General features: G+C 37.6%; 1 protein-coding gene across 1 annotated transcript in view; it reads left to right on the forward strand.

Moving 5' to 3' along the window:
* LOC100371118 (bridge-like lipid transfer protein family member 1) overlaps nucleotides 1-24,401 on the forward strand; it is a 71,250-nt gene that overhangs the window by 21,949 nt on the left and 24,900 nt on the right. Inside the window, exons 19-33 of the mRNA XM_085498347.1 lie at nucleotides 1,010-1,258; nucleotides 2,060-3,896; nucleotides 4,459-4,582; nucleotides 5,342-5,576; nucleotides 6,254-7,182; nucleotides 7,337-7,517; nucleotides 7,876-12,881; nucleotides 17,471-17,746; nucleotides 18,061-18,235; nucleotides 19,440-19,634; nucleotides 19,930-20,302; nucleotides 20,652-20,876; nucleotides 21,240-21,485; nucleotides 21,923-22,075; nucleotides 22,239-22,505. Coding sequence (XP_085354473.1) covers nucleotides 1,010-1,258; nucleotides 2,060-3,896; nucleotides 4,459-4,582; nucleotides 5,342-5,576; nucleotides 6,254-7,182; nucleotides 7,337-7,517; nucleotides 7,876-12,881; nucleotides 17,471-17,746; nucleotides 18,061-18,235; nucleotides 19,440-19,634; nucleotides 19,930-20,302; nucleotides 20,652-20,876; nucleotides 21,240-21,485; nucleotides 21,923-22,075; nucleotides 22,239-22,505 — 10,471 coding nt within the window. The remainder of the gene's footprint in view (nucleotides 1-1,009; nucleotides 1,259-2,059; nucleotides 3,897-4,458; nucleotides 4,583-5,341; nucleotides 5,577-6,253; nucleotides 7,183-7,336; nucleotides 7,518-7,875; nucleotides 12,882-17,470; nucleotides 17,747-18,060; nucleotides 18,236-19,439; nucleotides 19,635-19,929; nucleotides 20,303-20,651; nucleotides 20,877-21,239; nucleotides 21,486-21,922; nucleotides 22,076-22,238; nucleotides 22,506-24,401) is intronic.

A 24,401-nucleotide genomic window follows, 5' to 3' on the forward strand; every position in this document is an offset into this window, starting at 1 on the left:
AATTTTATGTGATGTCTGAGTTGGTGGGTAGTCACACTAACCATTATACCACACATCTGGTTACTAAACCAATGGATAACCACAGTGGTTGAACCAGCAATGCTGGGTAGTCACACTAACCATTATACCACACATCTGGTTACTAAACCAATGGATAACCACAGTGGTTGAACCAGCAATGCTGGGTAGTCACACTAACCATTATACCACACATCTGGTTACTAAACCAATGGATAACCACAGTGGTTGAACCAGCAATGCTGGGTAGTCACGTACACTAACCATTATACCACACATCTGGTTACTAAACCAATGGATAACCACAGTGGTTGAACCAGCAATGCTGGGTAGTCACACTAACCATTATACCACACATCTGGTTACTAAACCAATGGATAACCACAGTGGTTGAACCAGCAATGCTGGGTAGTCACACTAACCATTATACCACACATCTGGTTACTAAACCAATGGATAACCACAGTGGTTGAACCAGCAATGCTGGGTAGTCACACTAACCATTATACCACACATCTGGTTACTAAACCAATGGATAACCACAGTGGTTGAACCAGCAATGCTGGGTAGTCACACTAACCATTATACCACACATCTGGTTACTAAACCAATGGATAACCACAGTGGTTGAACCAGCAATGCTGAGTACCGGTAGTCACACTAACCATTATACCACACATCTGGTTACTAAACCAATGAATAACCACAGTGGTTGAACCAGCAATGCTGGGCAGTCACACTAACCGTTATACCACACATCTGGTTACTAAACCAATGGATAACCACAGTGGTTGAACCAGCAATGCTGGGTAGTCACACTAACCATTATACCACACATCTGGTTACTAAACCAATGGATAACCACAGGGGTTGAACCAGCAATGCTGGGTAGTCACACTAACCATTATACCACACATCTGGTTACTAAACCAATGATTTTTTAAAAGAAAAAATAATATGCAACATTTATTGTTTCCCTGTTCTGTTGCAGATTCAGTCACTTGCCAACTTTGCTCAAATGTTTGTCTTTCTGGCACTGAATTCTGAGAATACCTTCCAACCTCCTCTGCCATACAAAAAATGCCAACACGATGCACCTCAACATTTATGCACTAGAGTTGATGCAAATTCTTCATTACCATGTCAGTTGGTGGAAGACGTCAAATATGAAATGACCAGGGTTTCATTGGATCATATTGATCTCTACTTGGTGGATACAGGGTCCGCATGTCATTTTCAGGTAAGTCCCACACTTCCACGGATACTGGACCAGCTTCAGAATTTTCTGGTTTAAATTTTGAAAGTCACATTCTCATTACCTTGTCATTCATGTACTTTTCAATGCCAACCTGACTAGTTACAGCTTGATCCGTTATTGTCACTGGCTTTTGATGTTTCAGCTGTGTTCCTTTGATGTTGCTATCATGTATGCATAATGTATTTGTTTGTTTCCTAGTCATTTTGTTTTGAAAACAAGTTGTATTAAATTATAATTTTCTGCTATAATGGTATTTGCTCTAAAACACCTCCCCAAATCAATGAAAATGTTGTTTGTAAATAGCAAATAAAGAAAGTGGCCCAACTTAAAACTATTTACCCCTCAGTTCAGTTATGTTTGTAAACCATGCATATTAATGAGATGCACTAGTTGGGTGTACACTGGGTAAACAAAAACTTGGGTATTTGTTTGCACACAAGAAAGATATTTTCTTGTGATTTTCAAAAAAATGTGAAAAGTGCTCAAAAAACTATTCTGCTACCTTAAGAAGAATAATGTTTTTCTAGAAAAAATTAAATCTGTTGAGTACTGTGGAATACTTTCTTTTCATTGGAATTAATTTTCGCTGAATAGGCTTTTTGGGCATTTTGTATGGAATTTATTTTCACTGATTTTTGATGAGTTTAATGTGAAATATAGGAAAAAAAGTATATTCGCTGAATTTTATTTTCACGGAATCATCCTTTCAGCGAAAATAGCGAAAATAAATTCCAAGTGAAAATAAAGTATTCTACAGTAATGCTTGATTGTGTTTCTTTTCAGCTTTATCCTCTCCGAATAGCTACATGTAATCTACATGGTATTAATACTGAGAAGGGAGTCACTGTAATGATACGCAACATAGAAATGAAACAATACATCGCTCACAGTAGTGACAATTATGACAACCATTCAGATTATGAAACATGGATAGAAGCCGGTGGTGTCTCCCTCGGGCCAATTGTCATCGACGCTGCTATGCCACTTTCGCATCCGCAGCTGCACCAGTTACAGGAAAAGTTTCTAAACCTGCACGACAGGAAAACAAAACGATTGTGGTTTTTGTGGCCAATGGATAATACTGTATTCAACCCAGAAGTGATCGGGAAATGTGGCTGCCTGGGTGGATGCAAGTTTTTTGGGAATAACAGCAATGGTGTAAATTTCTTTGACAAGAATAAATTTTCTCCAAACGGGGGCCAGTCAGATACTCTGTTCACTGTGGTACCAGGAGAGGAAGGTGACCAGAGTTATGCATATGGGCAGAGTCTACTGGAAGAGGGACAACTTGTTTTTGCTGTGTGTGAGAGAAGGAGAAGTCCGGAAGGCTCGCCAACAAGACCAAATTTCAAATTTACCCCAGGCTATGTACAAACTTTCAGTCCTCAAGCAAGAAGTCGTGGCAGTAGTAGTGCAAGTGCTAGAGTCCCAGCATCAGGCAGGCATGGCTCACATGGCTTGGTGCATAAGATGTCCACACAAGCAGAAGTCACTGATCAGACACATGGTAGGAGGTCTTCAGAAACTCAACACAGACAGGCCAGTAGGGAATCTAGTCTACGATCTAAATCGAGTATTCACAGCTCGGGGCATGACTTACATGTGAAATACCTAGGTGGGCAACCACCTCTGGTTGGCAGCTGCCACAGTTTACCAGTGGAGGCCTTATATTGGGACAAGTCTGCTCAACACATCAGGCACCATAGCTTTGACATGGGGGAGGTGGAACAAATGGCAAGTCCTGTTGAGGAATCTAAGAGCTCTGTACACTTTTCATTGGATAGCCAAGATGGCTTACCATCTGAGAAAGCCAGGGCATCAAGATCAAAACAATCTGTTGGAAGTAGAGTTAGCGGCCTTCCACCTCGGGGATCACTTGGACAGATCAGACAGACCCAGTCAGAGACATCTTTAGCTGAGAGTGATTTTTTTTCTGCCAGTGAAGATGGCAGCTACACTCCTCCATTTTCCAGTGAAGATCGGTTTAGTAGTCTAGCTAGTCAGAAGTTGATGCAAGAGATAATGGGACTTTCTGCTCCTGGTGCTCCAGTTGTGGATTTAGAGGGAGAGATTGAGAGTGATAGCCCCTCTACAAGTCAGTCAGAAAGCATTTTCGTCACTGACAGTGAACCAAAATCAAAGTCCACGTCTACATCATCAGGACTCTCGTTTGTCTCAGCGGTTTCATCGCCAACTGATTTACTCCCTGAGCATCTAGAACAGGCAGAGATTTTTACCAGAGGTGCAGCAATGATTGGCGAGCCTATGACAGAATACCCTGGACTCATGTCATGCTATGCCAGCCATCTTTCACAGATGCAATGTGATTACTGGCAAACACTACCTCCATCTCAACAACTAGCCTCTAGATCTTCTTCCAACGCAAGAACATCATTAGGGAGTGTGGCTTCGTATGAAAGTATCCAGCTGCCACTGTATACCCTTCACCAGAAAGGCCTTGGCATTCGACTATTACATGACAAGCTGTCTACAACTAGGGATAACTATGATGGTTCTCTGAGTGGTTTTGAGTCTGATTCAGAGTCTGAGTCGGATACATTGGTAGGACTTTATAGGAAGGTGGTCTACCAGAAGCGGCCAGAAAACATAGCTGAACAAGGTAAGTGTACATAAACATACATATGCTGTAAGTTAATATACCAGTATACCAGTGTGTTCTGGGTAAATCTTGATACCAGGTCTTCACACATGCGCAACAGTTTTTTCTTGCAAACTTTTTATTCCTGATAACCTGAAATAAACAAAATAATAATTCCAAAGAAGTTATATTTTTTTTTATAACTTAAATGTTACTTATTACCAGTACAAAATATTTGTATTTGTACTGTAAAATCTGCATTGGAAGTCATCGTCATTTTTTTAATTATTGAGAACCAAAACTTCACCATTTCTCATGTAGATACTTTAATATAATTCTCATCCTTCCTCTTTCATTGTATCATTTCAATAGAAATCAAGACTTTTGATTCTAATTTTACAGTACTTGGCCCATAAAATACACTGTATGGTTGGTTTCCACTTGTACATGGCACATTAAATACCATGAAAGACAATATTCATATTTATGTCAAAGTACAAGTTATTGTCCAATTATAATTACAGTCAAAATACATGTAAATGTGTGCTTTTGTTGATTCTTTGAAGTTATGTTTGTTTTGTAGATGAAGAGGAGGTAACTAATGAACCACTGACTGAAAGTGATGAGTGTAAAACCAGAGCCATTGTACAGGTCAGAGGATCTGTAGATGCCATGGTGTCACCTCTCATGGTAGAAGCTCTACAAAGGTGAGACTGTATTCATGCATGTTCACATATCAACCAGTTTTTGAGACCTGCCAAAATCATGGTGCTCATTCACAAGCAAGCTAGTGTAAATAAATTGTCATAAAGTACTACCGTGATCTAATGCCATATTGCATTTGAATGACTGGATATTTCACATAGGGCATGCAGTGAACAATAATAGAATGCATGCTTGTGCAGTTCTGTTCATTTAATATCTCAGCCATTGATGATCATGAAATGAATTTTTAGCTCCGCTGTCGACTTTGTCAAGCGGAGCTTATCATATGAGTGATTGTCCATCGTCGTCATCCGTGTCCAATGTTTTATTTTTTTGACTTCATCTTGAAAACTACAAGCCTGAATGCTTAGATACTTGGTGTATATGTACCTTAGGTAGACCTCTCTTAGATTTGTTCATTTCATGATGATATCTTCAATTCTCTAATTTTAGTGAATATTTTTGGTAAAAAGTGATATTTTCTACTTCTTGTTAAAAACTGCAAGTCCGATTGCTTTGATATTACATATATAGGTACTACATGTGGTCCTCTCTCAGATTTGTTCATTTTGTAATGATATCTTTAATTCTCTAATTTTGATGATTATTTATGTCATTTTTGGTGAAAAGTGATATTTTTGAATTCTTGTTGATTTAGGTGTATCCATAGAGTCTTTCAGCAGGTAAAGTATTGATCACATAGTTCAATGTGAATTCAATTCTTACAGTTTATTTGATGTTTTTATTGTTATTTCTTTCAGATATGTTGAATCACTGACACCACAAGTCAGCAATATTCATCCATCAACTCTGCTAGATAATCTACATTTTAATTGCCTTGGTGAAGTGAAAGACCATCACAAGATAACCACTGATGACTGTTCAAGTCCAAGTCCAAAACATGAAGAAAAAGAAGACTCTCCAACAACAGGGTCTACTGTGGCATCAAATGCCAGTAAAGTATCAAGTATTCAAGTATTTGTCTCTCTAGCTAGGGTGAGAAAAACTAACTAAACTAAATCTAGACAAAATAGTTCTCCCTGTTCAGAGTGTTTTAAAGAGTTTAGAATTAATCTTGCCATGAAATAAGTTGTGATATTCTAGTGTACCAGAAAATATATGAAATGTTATGTTATTATTACCAGAGGTACATTACTTGGGGTTTGCAACTACGGTGACATGATACCAAGATCCCGTTTCAATCTCGCTCTCACATTCGCGTTTCAACTCAGAAAAATGCAAATGCGCATATCCGAGGTAACTAGGATACAAGGATGTCCAGGTGGATCAAAATAGCTGCTCACGATATGACGGATTACAATAACTATATTTTCTGTACATTTTTGATGTATTACATTTTTTCACTATGAATGTGGCAATACATGTTTTATTGTTTTATTACAAACCGCCTATGTCATGTCAGAAGGTCGTAGCATCAGTCTCGTTATCTATAAGATGAGACTTGAATGGGATCTTTGCATGATGTCACCATACAGTACTATGCGCATTGCAAACCCCAAGTAATGTACCTCTGATATTAGTGTTTTATTTAATACAAAGCAATGTTGCACACTGCTGGAGGGTGTTATTTGTTTATGCATGTAAATGAGCATATACAGTGTAGAATTTTAAACAGAGTCTAAAAAATATTTCTGTCTATCTCTCCCATGCAGGTCAATCTGTGCATTTTCCAGGCTTCTTTAGAAGAAACATGTCTACCAGCGTACCCAGGAAACGTTCGTCAGAAATCATTTGTTTCACTGTTAGCTTTATCGGCTGATAATATAAGTGCCGATTTACTGATGAGAGACAGATCCTTCAAAGCTTTACCTGCTGGACATCATGAATCACCGCAGTCCACGTCTGGTGGTAAGAAACATGATGAGAATCGAGTCAAGTTTCAAGGATCCGGTGATTTACTTGATGAGATCCAGACTGAAGAGTTAGCTGCGCAAGTGCAAGTTGCTAAATTGCATTGTCAGTTCCGGAAATTACCAACACCGGATGAAGACCTGTCAAAAGTTGTTGTGACTGCCGTGGCCGAGGAGCAGTCCAAAGTTATGTTTGCATTTGATCCAGCCAGTTCAAGCTCTTACGAACAAGGTAGATGGATTAAGCGATGTCGGTTTGATTCTGTAGAAAGTGATGACTCTGTTTATTCAAAAGAAGAAAAAATAGGATGGATAATGTTAGAGTGCGGGATTGACGACATTGGACTGAAAGCTGCGAGGAGGCTTGGCTTTGATTCTGTTGATGAAGATATAACATTAATCAGTAGTCCGCAGCCTACAAATGTTGACTCTTGCCCAAGGACCAGACCTGTCTATAAAGCCAGCACAGCTAAATCTAACCAACCAAAAGCGAAACCGAAATTCTATTTCCATAGCAACGATGCTAGTTCTGATGACACCATAAAAGGTGAAGATTCAGTACGGTCAACGATTTCAGTTTCTACGCCTGAAGTTGTTGAAGAAACAAGTAATGATGAGCCAAGGGATCTGCCAGGAAGTTCTTCAAATTGTGTATTCACCATCTCTACTGTTTGGTTTAATGTTCCATCTCCGCCTAAACAAAGCTATGCTGAGATTACCAGTGGACTAGTGTAAGTTTCGCAAATATGAAAAAATATTAACATTTTGTTTGTAGCTAGAAATTTGATAAATTAAGAGAATAAAATATGTGAGAATGAAATTTGGTATAAGTCACTAAATGGTCACTATAACAAATACTTAAAATTTGAAATTGTTACTTTTTAGGTTTGATAGTAATCTACTGAGTACGGCCACACCTGCAATCAATGCATGGTTGACTCCAGTAGATCAGCTAACGGCCGCACTGAATAACTTGACTAAAGCTCAGCATCAAAGAATATGTGGCATCATGGCATGCATCATGGCAGAGGCGTTGGATTTGCAGAGTATACATGAACCTTGCAAGGTAAACAAATCTTTGATCTGCAGAAAATAATTTCTGCATTGTTTTAAAAAATACAGTAGTGAAAAGTTGGTGTTTGATTTGGCATAAGACTTTGCAATGCCCACAGTACTACTATTGTGTCATGGTGTTTATGGAATAAACCCTGAATTTGGAAAACATACATCTTAACTATAACGGCCACTAAGCAAATTTGAATGTCATTATTCAAATGAAGAATGAAGCAAAACAATCATTACTTATTTCTAAAACAATTATTACCAATGAATAGATTTCTAAACAATGGACCTGTGAGATGACTATTGAATATTTGCCCTCCTGCGATATGTGGAAATATTGAATATCCTTCCTTCATTTTCAGAGTAAATACAACAAGATTACATCATGGTCCAAACGTTTACAAGAGGATCCATCATGCCAACTGGTCACTGTTCTGAGAAAGTACTTACATCAATGCGATATACAAAACATTGAGGAAGCAGTAGCATCGGGTGTGATTCCAGCAGTCAGCTCATTAGAGAAAGGAATTCATGCATTAATAAGACAGTGGAAAGTGACATTAGTTGCCCCGGGCGTGGCAGATTTTGGAATGCTGAGCAGAAAGAGTGTGTTTTATCCACCACCATACTTAACATACCCGGTTCCTCCATCCTATTTAGACTCACAGAATCTTGGAAGAGATATCAGCACGCTTGGAGTTAGTGATGCAGATATGAATGAAGCTACTGGTTTACTAAGTAGATACAGTACTCTTGATGCTGATAGCCAAGCTGTTAGACAAAGGAATTCAGTTCCTCTTTCTGGGTCTCTTGGTCCCTCGCTCAAGCCTGAGTACAAGCTGACCTATGAAGAGTTCTCAACTAGAAGAAGGCCATCGCAGACCTTAGGCGCGCCAGTATTGCAACCCGCAAGCAGTGCTTTGCTGAAGGATATTGCATCTGAATCACCTAGCAGGGTTCAATCGCAGGGGTATGCTGGTTCTCATCATTCATCAAATGCGCTGATAGCTGATGCATCGCATGTGGCTTCGTTCTCCAGGAAGGAGAGCAATCCCAGTATGTCTGCAAGTGGGGGAAGCCTGGATCCCAATTTACCTTCTAGTATTTATGGAACCCCTCGACATAAATATTCCACAACCATGAGCAGTTCACAAGAAGCTGGGGTGCAGACATGGGTGGGGCATGAAAGGAGAGGAGAAAGTGTTGGCAGCACTGACCAGTTTTCAGCTGTGAATCCCATGTACAGGCCACAGAATCCATTCGATGTAAATTACCATAGCGATGCAAAGCAAGGTTTAGATTCTAATGCCACCACATTGACAAGTTCAGCCAAAGATGAGTTTATTCCAATTCCTCCCAAAGTCAATATGTCTCCACCAGCCATTCAGCTTGCTGATGCCCAACTGTTGTTCAAACCACTCTTGACCAACATGGGTTTAAAAGTTACAACAGGAACTGAACCATCCAAGTTGAGTGAAAAGTATGGAGACATATCTGTGGCATGCAAATTTGACTGTATAAGAGCAGATATAATTGAAACTGATAGTAGAGTAGAGGAAAGGCCACAAAGCAAGCCAAGGGGTAAGCGTAAACAGAAAAGAGGAATATTCTTTCAAGTGGAACCTGAATTGCCGGCATTTATATGTGAGAACTTCATTATTGAATCAACTGTACGAGATGTTTTCAATAAAGAACAGACAGATGACAGCACACCACATAAGCGCAGACATCTTCTACCTTCAGAGGAAGACATTGAAAGGCCCACCATTGAGGTTCATTTCACTCTGAATATAAATGAAGTTACACAGAATATAAACATGTCACTGTTGCGGTTGATGACCCAAGTGATGGCCATGGTTGACAATGTGAAGCAAACAAGGACTGATCTAAAACTTAACAGGTATACTGCCAGTGCAATGTCTGGGAGTGTGAGGTATAAAACTAGCAAAAATAAGCGTACTGATTCTGACCGGGATGATTCTAAGAAGAGAAGATCATCAAGGGTGGAAAGGAAAATTAGTCAAATCAGCCACACAAGACAACCAAGTGTGTCAACATCAATCAAAAGTACTATCACAGACAGTGATATATCCGAGCAAGGTAGTGATGGTATTCCTAAATGCTGGCAGACTATGTACCATCTTCTAGACTTGTATTCCACAATGCCTGATCCTGGTGCTTATAGTCCACAGAATGTCTTTGTAAATCCTATGTTCTTCATCAATTCAACTCAAGAAAAAGAGAAAGATTCTACTCAGAGTCAGGCAGAGGAACATGTCAAATCTGGAGAAGATTCCGGAAGCCAAGAGGAAGTTAGAGAGCATCGAGTAGAGATTGAACCTGATGCTGACCAGAATGATGGTGAATTGCAATCACCGACTACATCTCAAAGACCTAGACCCTTAGCAGTTAAAGAACATACACATATGCATGTCTTTGGTGTAGCAATGATCCAGAAGACCAGATTACTAGCCACGCTAGGTGGGCTGAATCTAGAAGCTGAGCTTAGAAAGATTCATGGCAGCATAAATCACAAAGTTAAACGAAAAGGGGCTTCACGTCGAAGATCCATGGAGTCATCAGCTTCAGTTCATCTTTCAAAAGCTCTTGTGGTTCTTCTGGAAAAAATAGATTTTGAAACAAAGACTATTGTGAATATTGATGTTAAAAAGTCCAATGGTTTGTATTCAGCTAGTAGTGGAAGAGGCAAAGAGAAAGCAGCTTCAGTGTTGTCAGTAGGTGCGGTTAACATTGACATTCCACAACATCCAGCTATTCTTCATGGAATGGTTGCAAGGAGTACTAAGAAACTGTCATCACAGATACAGCAGCTGAAAAGACCCATGATATCCAAGTCATTTGATGTTGTTGAGGGTGTGGCACCTTCTATGCCAGCTCCTCCACTGACATCTGCTGCAAGGGCTGAACCAGGTGATGATATGACACCCACAACTGAACTGCCTCAGCTGTCAAGCCACACCTTGACTAAACCAACTAAAATGACATTCAAAGTACAGATGAAAGAGATTGCTATTGGGGCTGCAATATTGCCTTCTCTTAGGGCACAGTATAAAATTGGTAGAATATTCAGTTCTGGTATCACTGGAGATGAGGCACAGTTTTCTTTAGTGCTCCCAAGTCATGCTCTCAGCTTTTCATCTAAGGTGTCAATATCAGAAGGTAACTTTCCATCTTCAGCATCAATTGACTTTCCACCTATTGAGTTTAAAGGTGAATATAAGACTGAAGAGAGGATGATTAACCCAGGGCTCATGGGACTTCCGGGTAAGCCAATAGTTAGGTATGGAACTTACTTAGATGCAGTGGCAAAAGTTGGATCATTTGAGCACAGTCTGACAACTGATCTTCTAAACCATCTGATATTTGTTCAGAAAGTTTTTGTAAAAGAAGTTGAAGAAGTGGTACAGAAGATGTCTGATGAGGAAAAGCCTGTTCCATTGTGGTCTGAACATGGAATTCCAATAAGTGCTGATAAGAGTAAACCTGTACTCTTCTCTCTTCATTTCAAGCTTGATGGAATTCAAGTCACGGCTACCACACCATCAACCAGTGCAGTCAGGTTTGAGACTGGTGCTATAGAACTGGAGCTTTCCAATAGAGTCCAGGGTACTTTTGGAGTGAGTGGCCTTAAACGAGCCAATAGCAATCTGAAGCTGTTTGGTAAGGCGCAAGTAGATCTTAATCTAGCATTAGGAGAACTTGTGCGAAACCAAGTGTTTGAAGAAGCAGAGCCAGAGTTTCAACAGATGGCGTACTTCAAGACCCGCATCGGCCTTCGAAATGCTTTGCAAGATGAGATCAGCTCTGCTGAAGAAGACAAAGAAGCTGTGCTGATATCTCTAAAACGACCTCTGTTTTACGTACAGCCAATTGCCTTTGACAAAGCAGTGCTAGTGTATTTAAATTACAAAAATGCTTATGAAAATTGGCATGAACAAATAATTCTAAACAAAGAGGTGCAGACAGCTGCACAAGCAGTGTTTGAAAGGCTGCCATACATTCCACACATTCCCCAACCAGATGTCAAAACCCTTGGAACACTGTTTCTACAGTTGACAGTAGACGATCTTGGTATATGTATGCCAATGACATCTGTGTTGCAGGCTACTGCACCTACTAGTAAGATTTTTGATACAGAACAGGGTTCAGCTCTAGTACTGACATTAGAAAGTTCTCTTATTACTGCTTGTTCTTCTGGATCTCTGGTTAGCAAAGGTATTTTCAAAGGCTTCTGCCTTAGATTTGCAGAGGATTTTGAAACTTCATTAGATGACTGGAAACCAGATGCAAGCTTGGAGATCATCATGAATGCTTGTACTGTGCCAGAAGGAACATATGAAGTTTGTTCCAGGACTACAAGGAAGACTGAAGCAGGTGAACATCTTCAGTCAGTTGGAAAGTGGATTCTCAGTATTTTATGGAAGATGCAGGGCATTGATGTCCAATTGGATACCCGTGTTGGTCATAGTTTGTCAGCATTGTTCGGAACTCTAACCTCATTTACAGGTCATGCAGAAGATGATGATATTGCGGATTTGAACTCTGTCATGGAAAATCCAGAAGATCAAGTGTTTGCCTCGAGCACTGAGGACATCTCCACAGTCAAGAAAGCTCTTTCACCCACAATAGCATCTGAAATGCATTCACAGTACCCGGACTTTGATCCTAAACAAAGAGCATTAATGATCGAGAAGGAAATGAATGAACAAGCTAAAGTTGTTAAAGACCTACGAGACCTTGGTGCCAGCAGTGTCACTATTGAAGAAGAAACAAAACACCTTCAAGAATTAGAAGCAGCTGTCTTTAAAGATTTCCGGCGAGATGTTAGAAAGAAACTTCGGAGACAAAGTGTGAGGGCTACTACCTTCAGAGATCGCTTTGTGCCTGGTTATAAACCAGCCACATATCACCGATCAAAGTCCATAGCTCATCCCTCTCAGGTCACAACTGGAAGAGGAAGAATGCGTTATCTAGATCCAAACATGCTGGCCGAGTACAATGAGGAATTGGATCGCCTACCAATGGGGCACAGCAGAACCAGATCTGATGGAATGCAGTTCATTGAACCATCATCAAAAGTAACATTCCACACTGATGGGCAGTCCTCAACAGATGGACTCTCACAGAGTTTGCAGGATCCTGACATTCAGGATTTGTGGGATGAGGATGATAATTCAGTTTCTCTGAATACGACTGTCAATGACCCTTCCTGTATAAGTGCACAGTTGACGAAGACTCCATCAAAGAAAAGACAACCGAGTAAGCAGTTATCTCTGCCAGAGATGTGGGATAAGGATTCTGATTCCAGCAATGAATGTGAAAGTGCCTACCTCAAACAAGCTAAAAGGTATGATTACTTCCCATATTATCACATTACACTGATGTTTTAAAGTGCCTTCACCTCGATATGTTTAATTACTTTTGGGGATATAAATATTATTATACAGTCAAACCTGTGTTAACGACCACCTGTGCAGAGCGGCCACCTGCTCATAGCGACCACCTCAGTACAGTCCCTTCGCAATTTACACGTTAAAGACACTGGATATAGCGACCACCTGTCCAACGCGACCAGCGACCACCCTATTGTAGACCTATTCACACTTTAACCTTTGTATAACGACCACCAACATGCCCATCAGACGGTCTCAGCAAAAAGACAATAGCTACTTGCGAATCGCTAACAGGAAAGTGGCCATATGTTACGTTCAGATTACCTTGTACGCAATCTGTAGACAGAGGTGACAATCGCAACTTGGACTGTGAAGTTGCGAAAAAGTAAAAAAAACAAAAAAAACAGTTGAATATCATCTGAATGTAACGTCTGGAGACTGGAAAGATTTTAACAACAAATTAAAACAGTTTCATTCAAAGTTGGAAATGAAAAACTAGCTTGTTTCTGATCGGTACTACCCCGGTATACTATCGATCCCCAGCCGGCCAGCGGCACTTCTGTGGACTGTCTCGCACATGAAGAGCACATTCCTCCCATCCCGAAAACAAGAAAAATGAACCAGTTTAATTAAATGAGAGATGTTTTATTTACCCTGTCGACATGAAATACCCGAACAAAATAATAAAACATTCGTTTATTTCGTTCTCATCGCGGGATTGCAAAATCCGACCTATTTTGGCCGCCATGTTGTTTGTTGTTGATCGTTATAAATTATGCTAATGAAGCTAGCGCATGGGCAAAACTGAGGGGTCATCTCGGGGTTATTCTCAACGAAAAATGATTTCTATTTTGATCCTCTTTTTTATAAACGGTAATATCAATAATTCGAGAAAAATTCATTTCGTTTGGGCAGTTTTGATGCGTCGATGCTTGCAACAAATAACTGTAAAATTGCGTGTACGATCATCGTGTTTCATTTCCGGTTCGTTTGACTTTCTGATTCAACGCCGAGAGTTGGAGCAATCGTTACGAGTTTGGTAAATTTTGTTTATTACCAATGCTTCTTCATTTTTAATGCTTGTTTGTTTGTTTTTTCAAACACGGCAACTTTGCCTGTGCATTTTGTCACAGTGTACAATCGACAATACTAACGATGGGACTGATTACCGCCTGTGATGGGCTGGGGAATAAGATTGCATGGCGAGAGTGTGAAAGTCCGAACTGAAACACCAATGCGGCCGATCGTTGACAATCGTTCTTATGCATTAAATACACCAATGAATCCATGGGCAGAATCACTTGGTTTCAGTGAATTTACATGATATAATTTGTAGTAAAAAAGTAAAGCTGTGTAATTATCCAGATGAAAATGAGTGACTTATTAAAAAGACCAATTCATTGTAGGTTTGTTTTGCTTATGATCTCCCTTAAAATTCCCACCCTAATTAATATTCATGATTAAATGAATAAATTAGGCCACCTCTATATAAAGACCACCTGTCTATGAAGGACAGTTTGGCTCAGTCCACTGACTGTCCTTTATAGACAGGTTTGACTGTAGTTTTATACCTTTGAAAACAAAAACAAGTTTCTAAGTTGCTGTCTACTATCAGTCATTTTGTGCATTTTTATTTCAATTAAACCTCACAATGTGACTCCTCATTTGAATACAAAATGTACAACCAACCATCTATATATCTATCTATCTGTCTGTGCACGACTTCTTCTCAAAAACCGCCAAACCGTTTGACTCGATTTTTGCTGTGCGGATGCCTTGATGAGTGTAGATGGTAATTTGTTCATGAGAAGTCAATCTGCCAAAAATTATGCAAATTGCCCCCCCCCAAAACTCTAAAATTTCTTCTATGCTACTATAACACTAAGTGGTCTACAGTGCTGATATTGATAGTGCATGTGCCTTGGGTTATCCTCTATCAGTTTTGTTAATTTTGTGAGGAAATTTTCAATTTCTTAATTTTGGCGATTTTAAAATGATCATTTTTGGTCAAAAATTCTATTTTCGACTTCTTCAAAACCGGTAGCCTGAATGCTTTGATACTTGGTGTGTATGTACCTTGTGTTGACATCTACTGGATTTGTTCATCCCATGGCCATATCTTTAATTCCCTAATTTTGGCAAATATTTTTGTCATTTTGGGTTAAAAATGGAATTTCAACTAACCACTATTTCCAATGTCAACTGTTTCTTATTCTCACATAGCGCATGGGAGTTCTAAGTTTTCTTTGATTGGTCTATTGTGATTGTAATGAAAGCATAACCACTCAACATATTTAAATGTGTATAGACATGATTGTTTTTGGTGGAAAATTAGGCAAATTGCCTAATTTACATACCAATATTTAGGCTATTTTGGTGATATCTTGAGAACCATTTAATATGTTTTAATAAAACTTGGTGCATAGATGTGTTGGGGCAGTTTCCAGATATATTTTATAGTTTTTGGTGGAAATTTATGCAAATTATCTAATTTGCATATCAGCTAGTGAAATTCAAGCTATTTAGGTGCTATTTCAAGAACCATTCAACATATTTCAACAAAACTTGGTATATACACGTATTACGAATTCAGATAATTGCAAATATCATGTTATGTTATTCTCTCAACACGCTGGAGTTCTTTTTAAGCTCTCTTTGATTCTAATTTTATTGAATATTTCTGTTATTTTTGTAAAAATTCCACTTTTAGCATGTGTTTTATTGTCTCACTCACTGCCTTTTGGAGTATTTGTCATGTACAGCACTAATCTTTTGTACAATAGCCATTGAGCAACAGGCCATTGGCCTATTTTTAGGAAATGCTTCTGGTTCCAATTTTTCGTCTGTTGGTTTTAAAACAATTCTACTGAAAATGTGTGAGATTGATACACTGTCAACGATCATGTCCGCCATTTTGAAAGATGAACCCTGAGTTTTTTTGTACCATATATGAATGCATTCAATTACCAAACAGGTTAATGCAGGTTATTCATCAGTCAATCACTTGATCCTGTGTCATATTTAGAGCATAGCAACACAAGAATGAACTTTTACCATAATTTGTAGGGGAGGAGACCTACTTGAACTACTAGAACTACTTGTTTTTTTTCTGGGTGAATCCTTGTTATTAAAGGAAACATCAAGCTAAACAACATAATGACCCCTCAAGAAAAAGCTCCACAAATGTAGGAGAATGCATTTACAGGCTTGATGTTTCCTTTAAATTGGATTTGTGTGTTGCATTTGTTTTCACCAGCCACATCGTGTACTAAGCCATGGTTGTATTTAGAAATTATGCATTGGAACACCAAATGTACAAGTGTAACGCCAGTAGACCAATTGGTCAATGTTCTTTTGCTGGGTTCTTTCCACCTAATGTTGGTTTCATTGTTATTTATAAGTGGTTCTTGCCAGAGTCTTGGATGGATCATTTCTGTTTTGTTGAGAGGCTTATTTATCATATATTTCAATTGATGAAATCTAATCAACTGTCATTTTATTTAAATATGATACAGAGGCAGAAGATTATGAGTTTTATTCCAATTTCTTTTCTTTTTAGCTCCGCTGTCGACTTTGTCGAGCGGAGTTTATCATATGAGTGATTGTCCGTCATCGTCGTCGTCCGTCGTCATCGTCCGTGTCAATGTTTTACTTTTTTGACTTCTTCTTGAAAACTACAAAACTACAAGCCTGAATGCTTTGATACTTGTTGTATATGTACCTTGGGTAGACCTCTCTTAGGTTTGTTCATTTCATGTTGATATCTTCAATTCTCTAATTTTGGTGAATATTTTTGTCATTTTTGGTAAAAAGTGATATTTTCGACTTCTTGTTAAAAACCGCAAGTGCAATTGCTTTGATATTACATATATAGGTACTACATGTGAACCTCTCTCAGATTTGTTCATTTCGTGATGATATCTTCAATTCTCTAATTTTGGTGAATATTTTTGTAATTTTTGGTAAAAAGTGATATTTTCGACTTCTTGTTAAAAACCAATAGTTCAATTGCTTTGATATTACATATTTAGATACTACATGTAGACCTTTCTCAGATTTGTTCATTTCGTGTTGATATCTTCGATTCTATAATTTTGGTGAATATTTTTGTCATTTTTGGTAAAAAGTGATATTTTCGACTTCTTGTAAAAAACCAATAGTCTGATTGCTTTGATATTACATATATAGGTACTACATGTGGACCTCTCTCAGATTTGTTCATTTTGTGATGATATCTTCAATTCTCTAATTTTGGTGAATATTTTGGTAATTTTTGGTAGAAAGTGATATTTTCGACTTCTTGTTAAAAACTGTAAGTCCGATTGCTTTGATACTATACATATTGTTCATTTTCTAATGATGTCTTCAGTTCTTTAATTGAAATGTGCATTGCTAACAGCGGAGCTATCTCAGCCGAGAGGCTGCTTGTTTGTATCCTGAGATCCTAATTCTTCCCACTTTTTTTTCAAATTGATACACATTGGGTGTTCTGATGAGAGATAGTAGCTACTCTATTGGTAATATGTCACTTACTTTATTCCAGACGTATAATTGGAAACAAGGATGCTACAAAGAAAACGGACCCACGCTCGACGATGATACCGACGGAAAAATCTGTGAAACCGTTGCAAGGGTTCCCAGCACCAAAAACACAACAACCAACGTCCTATACACCATCTCCTGCGAAACCACTTGCTAAACCAGAATCAAATGTTGATTTAGAAATGGATGTACAAGTGTTTATTGATAGTGGGAGATTGGTATTGCATCCCAATGCGATGGAGAATGGACAAGAGGAAGATAATCAATCTAAAGGACGGTGAGTTCAAATGAGTTACTGTATCCATGCAACATTTGCAGTACTCTTATCTTGATAAGCATCATGAAAGTGATAAAAAAGGTTAATTTTCTTAATAATGAGTTATTCAAATTATTTATAAAAAAAGTGTTCTCAGCAGTCATTCACAACTTTACATGGTGTCTCTCATCAAATAGAAGTGATGTATAGTACATTTGAGTTTCTTTGATCATGTTCATACTTTAATTAACCAATTCAAAACATGCAAACCAATATCATTAAAGTTATTAAAATTGATGCAAATGTTTTTTTTTTTCATTTTTATCATGATTCAGGCATTCCAAGTTTGCCAAGGTGAACATTGTGAATGAAGTGTCAACACCACAAAAGAAAAAAAGCTGCAGTAAACAGAAATCTACACCGACTCCTGGTGGTAATTACAGACCTGTATTCCAAGGTACAAGTCTGACAGAGGTGACTGTGTTCGTACTACCAGCACTTGATGTCAAAGTAAGTGCAATAGAGTGTTATAGAGTGATTTATCATATAGAAGACTTAAGAGTGTTACAGGGTACAGTGAACAGAATGAAGGTTCCAAAGATTTGCAGAGTTGTGCTTGAAATTATGTAATAAAGGGCCACTCGCTGGCCATTTTTGAGTGATGACAGTGAGAGAACAGTGTTGCATACACTGATTCAATTGCAGTGCCTCAAAAATATTTGAATAATTTAAAAGCCATAATCCATCAACAAATAATTACTGTTAGAAATAATTACAAAATGATCCAAATGTGTAACTAGTTTTCTTTCTCATCAATAATAAAAAGATTAAGATAGATTGTTACATGTAGCATCTGAATGTGACCATTTCCTGCCAATTGGTTGAACTGCTAGAGGAAATCAACAAAATATTGTTTAGTAAAATCAGGTGATCTAACTAATTGAATGATGATAGTTTTAGTTAGGCCCTGAAACCAAATAGAAGACTTGTACATTAGTGTATTTTAGCAACACTTACACTGTTCTATTGAAGCAATCTAGAGTAAATGTCGGGGCTTAGACTTGATACAGAAAAGGTGTACCGGGGGTATAAATGATTCTGATTGTGATGTGTCAATTACAAATAAGTATTTTGTCTTCTATTTCCATGTTTTGGTTCTCTATTGTCCAGTATTGCATGATACACTGCCTTCATGTTGTACTGATTTAACAATGAGGTAAAGGCTGATAAAAGCACGTTAAAATAAAGGTCACAATAAGCTCTATATTTCCAGAAAATAATTGCAGAGAAAATGAGTGATTAGCTTAATACCTAGACATTTGATACTCGTTTGGAATTTGAAAACGAAATGCTGAACTATGTTGATGACTAATACAACTAAAACTATCACTGTGAAAGTATCAGCTTTACTATCTGTTTTCTATCATATGTATTAGTGTCAAGCAAACACAGTCTTGTATTCAACTGCATATACTGTACGTTGCTTATACTGATTCTAACAGCACTGGCAAATTAGTCTACTAACTTTCCTCAAGGCCACTAACTTTTAAGAGTCGGTAGCCCGAGTGTCTACCACATTATTTGTGGGAATTTTTTACATGGCTACAAATGCAATCAAAGTGAGGTGTGAATATATTATGTAATGATCTGTCACATAACAGCAACATCCTCTGTTATTGTTATAACGTAAGTTTCTATTTCTTTCTCCATTTAGGCACATTACAATTCTAAGAATTACCATGCTGAAGCATCAATGGGAAGACCTAATTTTGGGTCACAGTTCAGTAGCGATTCAGAAAGCAACCCGCCGACTGATAGTGCAGATAATACATCCCAGGGCAGCAAGAAATCTGGTGTGGTCAAGAGAGCTTCATTGTATGCGTGGGTGTTGCTGCAGACACCACCTGAGGTAGGTCAATGGTAACACTCATGTATTGTGTATTTTACCGATGCACCATTTGGAAGTATAAAGTGGAAATAACACACCCAACCTTAGATCCTTTAAACGAAGCTATTTAGGGAAATTTACAAGTTCAACAACACAAAACAAATGATTAACATCAATTGACAAAACAATCCACAAGAACAAAATACCGATAACTGACAATTTCTTATGTAACAGTCAAATGTTTAGAAACAAATCTTATTCATTGTGAGCACGAATTGATATCATCTTTAATACCTCTCATATTGTTTTGTTTCAGGAGATAGTCATCAGTCCGTTCCTTTTAGATTTCTTAGAACAGTGTCTTGAAACCATTCCCATACAAACGCCATCCCCAACAAAAGGGGAGAGCTCAGACGGTGTTGGAAATGTGTTCAACATCAACGATTTAGAAGCTTCTGCAACATCACTGGTGTCCTCGTCCACATATGATTATGCTACGTTTCCTGTTGACATTGTCGTTTATCTCTGCGTACAACCCTCATCAATTCGTTTTATATGTTTACCGCTATCGAGAGTGGAGTGTCTTCTCAAGTTACCAACCCTTGACCTATCTCTGTCATCACGACGAGCTCAGTCTGACACCATGGGATTGGCCTCAAGTGGAGAGTCCACCCAAGGCAGGATGAGATGTGAGACTTTGATTATAACATTGGTGTGCATGTGTATTTGATGGGAGCATGGTTACAATGTTGAGGACAGACAGAACTTATTCAATCAGTTTTTATTAGTTTTAATGGATGCAATTAATTTCCAAATATTTGTTGCTGTTTGGAATAAGAGAATAATGTATCCATACAATAATAAACTAACTAATATGTGCGCAGTCAGAGCAACATTTTGTTTTTTGTTCAGGCAGAAATGTATATATTAACTACAGATGTACATTTACAGCGTCATTTGTGAAATATCAATAACATGATGATGGTTATAATGACCCAGGATGTCACTGACAGTTTTGTTATTATATTGATTTTGCAGCGTTACTCAGAGGAACTTGCAATACTGCTCGCACTCGCAATATGAGTGGTCAGCGTACCCGCACCAGTACTGCTGGATCGGATGTCAGCTCTACTGCTTCATCACTGGTTGCCAGTACTAAAGAGGGTGGGCTCAGCTTCACCGCTTGTTTGTCTGAGTTCTCTCTTTTTATATTTCATCCGTATGGTGGCGCTCATACAAAGAAAACGGGGCTCTTTGATTTAGGTACAAAAAGTATTCCTTTTGTTTTGCTTCTAAGAATCGAAGTGCTGTTATTAAGTGACAGTAATTGATTGTTATATTTTTTGTGTACAACTATATGAATGTTTATTTGGTATTCATCTTTCTTGTGGAACTTTTTTTGTGACCACAGATTCAAGTAGTTTCAACATCTATGATGATAGTCAAGATCTGGAATGTGGTCATGATTTAACATTCTTGAGTGTCTTTACATTAATTGTAATACCACAGTATTTGATCTTTTGGAAGCACACAATGTAAATTTCCTGTTAACTGTCTACACTGTTAGTTTGATGTTACGCATGGATTACCATTTCCCAACTACCTATTTATGTTGTTTATTGAAAGGGAGCATTACAGAGAATCCGGGAAGCTCATTTGGCAGGAAAGATTCCCTGAGTCTCAACGTAGAATTTGTAAGAGTGAATCTGTGTCGCAGTCGACTTGGATTACCGTTACCAGCAGATATACACAGTAGCAGTCTTAGTCGTTCCTATGACGCCTTGAGCAGTGGTACATCTACGCCACACTTGCAGACGCCGCAGCATAGCAGAGCAACAGCAGTCGCAGGACCTTCTCTCATTAAATTCTCCAGTAAGTATTGCAGTTATGTTTTATAGTACAAACTAAATGTTGATAAAGATGAGAACATAAAACTTTAATGGCGTCTGGTAAAATCTTATTGAAACCACACAATAAAGGTGAGTCAAATTCCCTTGTATCAAGGGCGGATAAAGAGGTGGGTAATCAGCCTGAGTGACGTGATTAAGATCAAATTATAATTACGCAATGAGTTTGCACACATCATAAGACAAATTGTACATTTATATACAAAAACATGTACAGCTCAGGTGACTTTATAAAAATCTCACACATTGAACAAAATTAATTTTATTGAAAGTACATTAATATTTATTGAACTAGATTTATATGTGAGGTGAAATATGCTACTTATCTCAGCAGTTTGAACTCTGACTCTATTCGCTTACTTTATTTTAACTTTTCTTGCCTATTCCAATTATTTTTGACAGTTGTATGTGACATTGGTTCAGCGTCATTTAAATATGACATGAGGAGACTGACTGAGATACTGGCATTCCCGAAAGCATGGTACAGGCGTAGTATTGCCCGGAGATTATTCCTTGGAGATGAAAGTACACATATGATGTATCCGGATAATTTAAGTAAGATATTTTTGTCTCCCAGTGTTAGAGTGCCCTCTGTGTTGAATGTTATATTTTGTTTTGTTTTTACACTGCATTCTTTTGTACATGTAGTGATTGTCCATCTAACTGAATTTATGCTGGTTATTCTACCACAGATTTTAATCTTCTAATTTTTATCTAGGTTCCTCCGATTCGTCCATTGACCTAAATCTCTCAACTGGGAATATATCTCCTTCCAAGCTACGAGAACGTTCCCTACGCCACAGCATCCCAAGCACACCATTTTCAACCAAACCATTATCTCCTAAAGCACTTGGCAAGAAGTCTGCTGGTGGTGTGAGTCCTACCAGTCCTACAGCTAAGTCATTGTCATCATCCTCTTTCAATTCATCTCCTCCACCTGTTCCATTCCGGCAAAGATCACACACTGTCGCCACTGATTCATCAGGTAAATGTACAATTACATACTTAATATAAACAAATTTGAATAATTTTTTCCTGGAATATGTTGTTTTACTTTTTCTGTATTTTTTAATTTTTCTCTTTAATTTAAAACTGGTAATTTCACAAGGGAAAAATGTTTGTGAACACTTTACTTTAAGACAGTGAGTCACAGAAACTTTTATACATGTAGCAGTGAACACAGGCAGAGTAGCGGTTTTAGCAGTCAAATTTTGCTGCTGTCACAATAACTTTAATATAATTTTGTGTCTACAAATTTTCTTAAATCAACAGATTGGAGAATTGCATGTTTTTTTATAAATATCATGGTTGCACATCATTAGGCTTTAAAGAAAACAATTCTTTTTCAATGTCTTTTTATGTGAAAGGCAATGAGATTGCCCAAGTTTGCAGACATATGTAGATATTGAATGAGCAGACAGCCAATCAATTATGGCAATACACTTTATGCAGATTGTGTAGAATTTATTGTATATTCATGAGTATGTCAAAGCCAGTTTTATTAATTGTAGGACAAAAACTAATCAGCCTACTATCCCAGGATTTCTTCATCATTGATGTCATCTAATACTGTTTTGGATGCAAACTGTTTTTGTGTATTGTAATCTTTGCAACACTTTGGAAAATGTGGACGAAGTGAGGTTATTGGCTGAATTTAATAGGCTAAGTAGTTTTAACACCATGTGACCATATATTTGCCTACAACAGCACCGAGTTTTGATGTGATTTTACTGTACAGTGAAAATTCACAATGCAGTGTATTATTCGTCCATAACCTAACGATAGTTTGTCTTTCTCGCACATTACTGAATTCAATATTGCTTCAAAAAAGCTAAATTTGCATTTCTTTTCTCTAAATGTCTCTCTCTGATATTCCCTCCCATAAAATTTAAACAAATGTTTTCACATTAATTGTATTGTTGTATCACATAAATTGTATTGTTGTATCACATAAATTGTATTGTTGTATCACATAAATTGTATTGTTGTATCACATAAATTGTATTGTTGTATCACATAAATTGTATTGTTGTATCACATTAATTGTATTGTTGTATCACATTAATTGTATTGTTGTATCACATACATTGTATTGTTGTATCACATTAATTGTATTGTTGTATCACATTAATTGTATTGTTGTATCACATTATTTGTATTGTTGTATCACATTATTTGTATTGTTGTATCACATTAATTGTATTGTTGTATCACATTAATTGTATTGTTGTATCACATTAATTGTATTGTTGTATCACAATTGTATCACAATTGCATGAATCTTTTATTGTTTATCAATTTTAAACGAAAGATTTAAAATTGTTTTTTGAATGGACAATGGCTGTAGAAGTATGTTTTAAATCTAATTGTCATATCATGCATGCTTGCATCAATCAATGACACTAAATGATCTATTGTATGTTGGGGTACATGGAAGCCTGCTCTTAATTGTTGAGAAAATTGGTAAAAAATCTCATGCCTAATCCTAACATCTTCTAGGTCAACAACAAAGAATGTTCTGTTTTGACCTGTCATTATTGACCGGCAGCATGAATTCAAATTGTGTATAAGCAATAAGTCGCGTGGGGCCCATATTAAACATGATGTGACACAAAGACTATATTGCTTGAAAAAACTTAGCCAATTGTTCTACAAAAGTTGCTAAAATATCATTTTTTAATCCTATATTATCCACTCTAAGAATTTGGAAAATTTTATTGAATATCGCTATAGCAACAAACCTATAATAAAAAATATTCAAAAATTTACTGCCATTTTCAGTGTTTTCTCAAAATAGATCGCCTTGAATTGCAATGAATTCTGGATATTTTAATTGCTTTACTTGGCTTGTTTCGTAATACACAAAATGATGTATTTAACA

Source organism: Saccoglossus kowalevskii, chromosome 4 (genome assembly GCF_978046115.1).
Source record: "Saccoglossus kowalevskii chromosome 4, keSacKowa6.1, whole genome shotgun sequence".
Lineage (NCBI taxonomy): Eukaryota > Metazoa > Hemichordata > Enteropneusta > Harrimaniidae > Saccoglossus > Saccoglossus kowalevskii.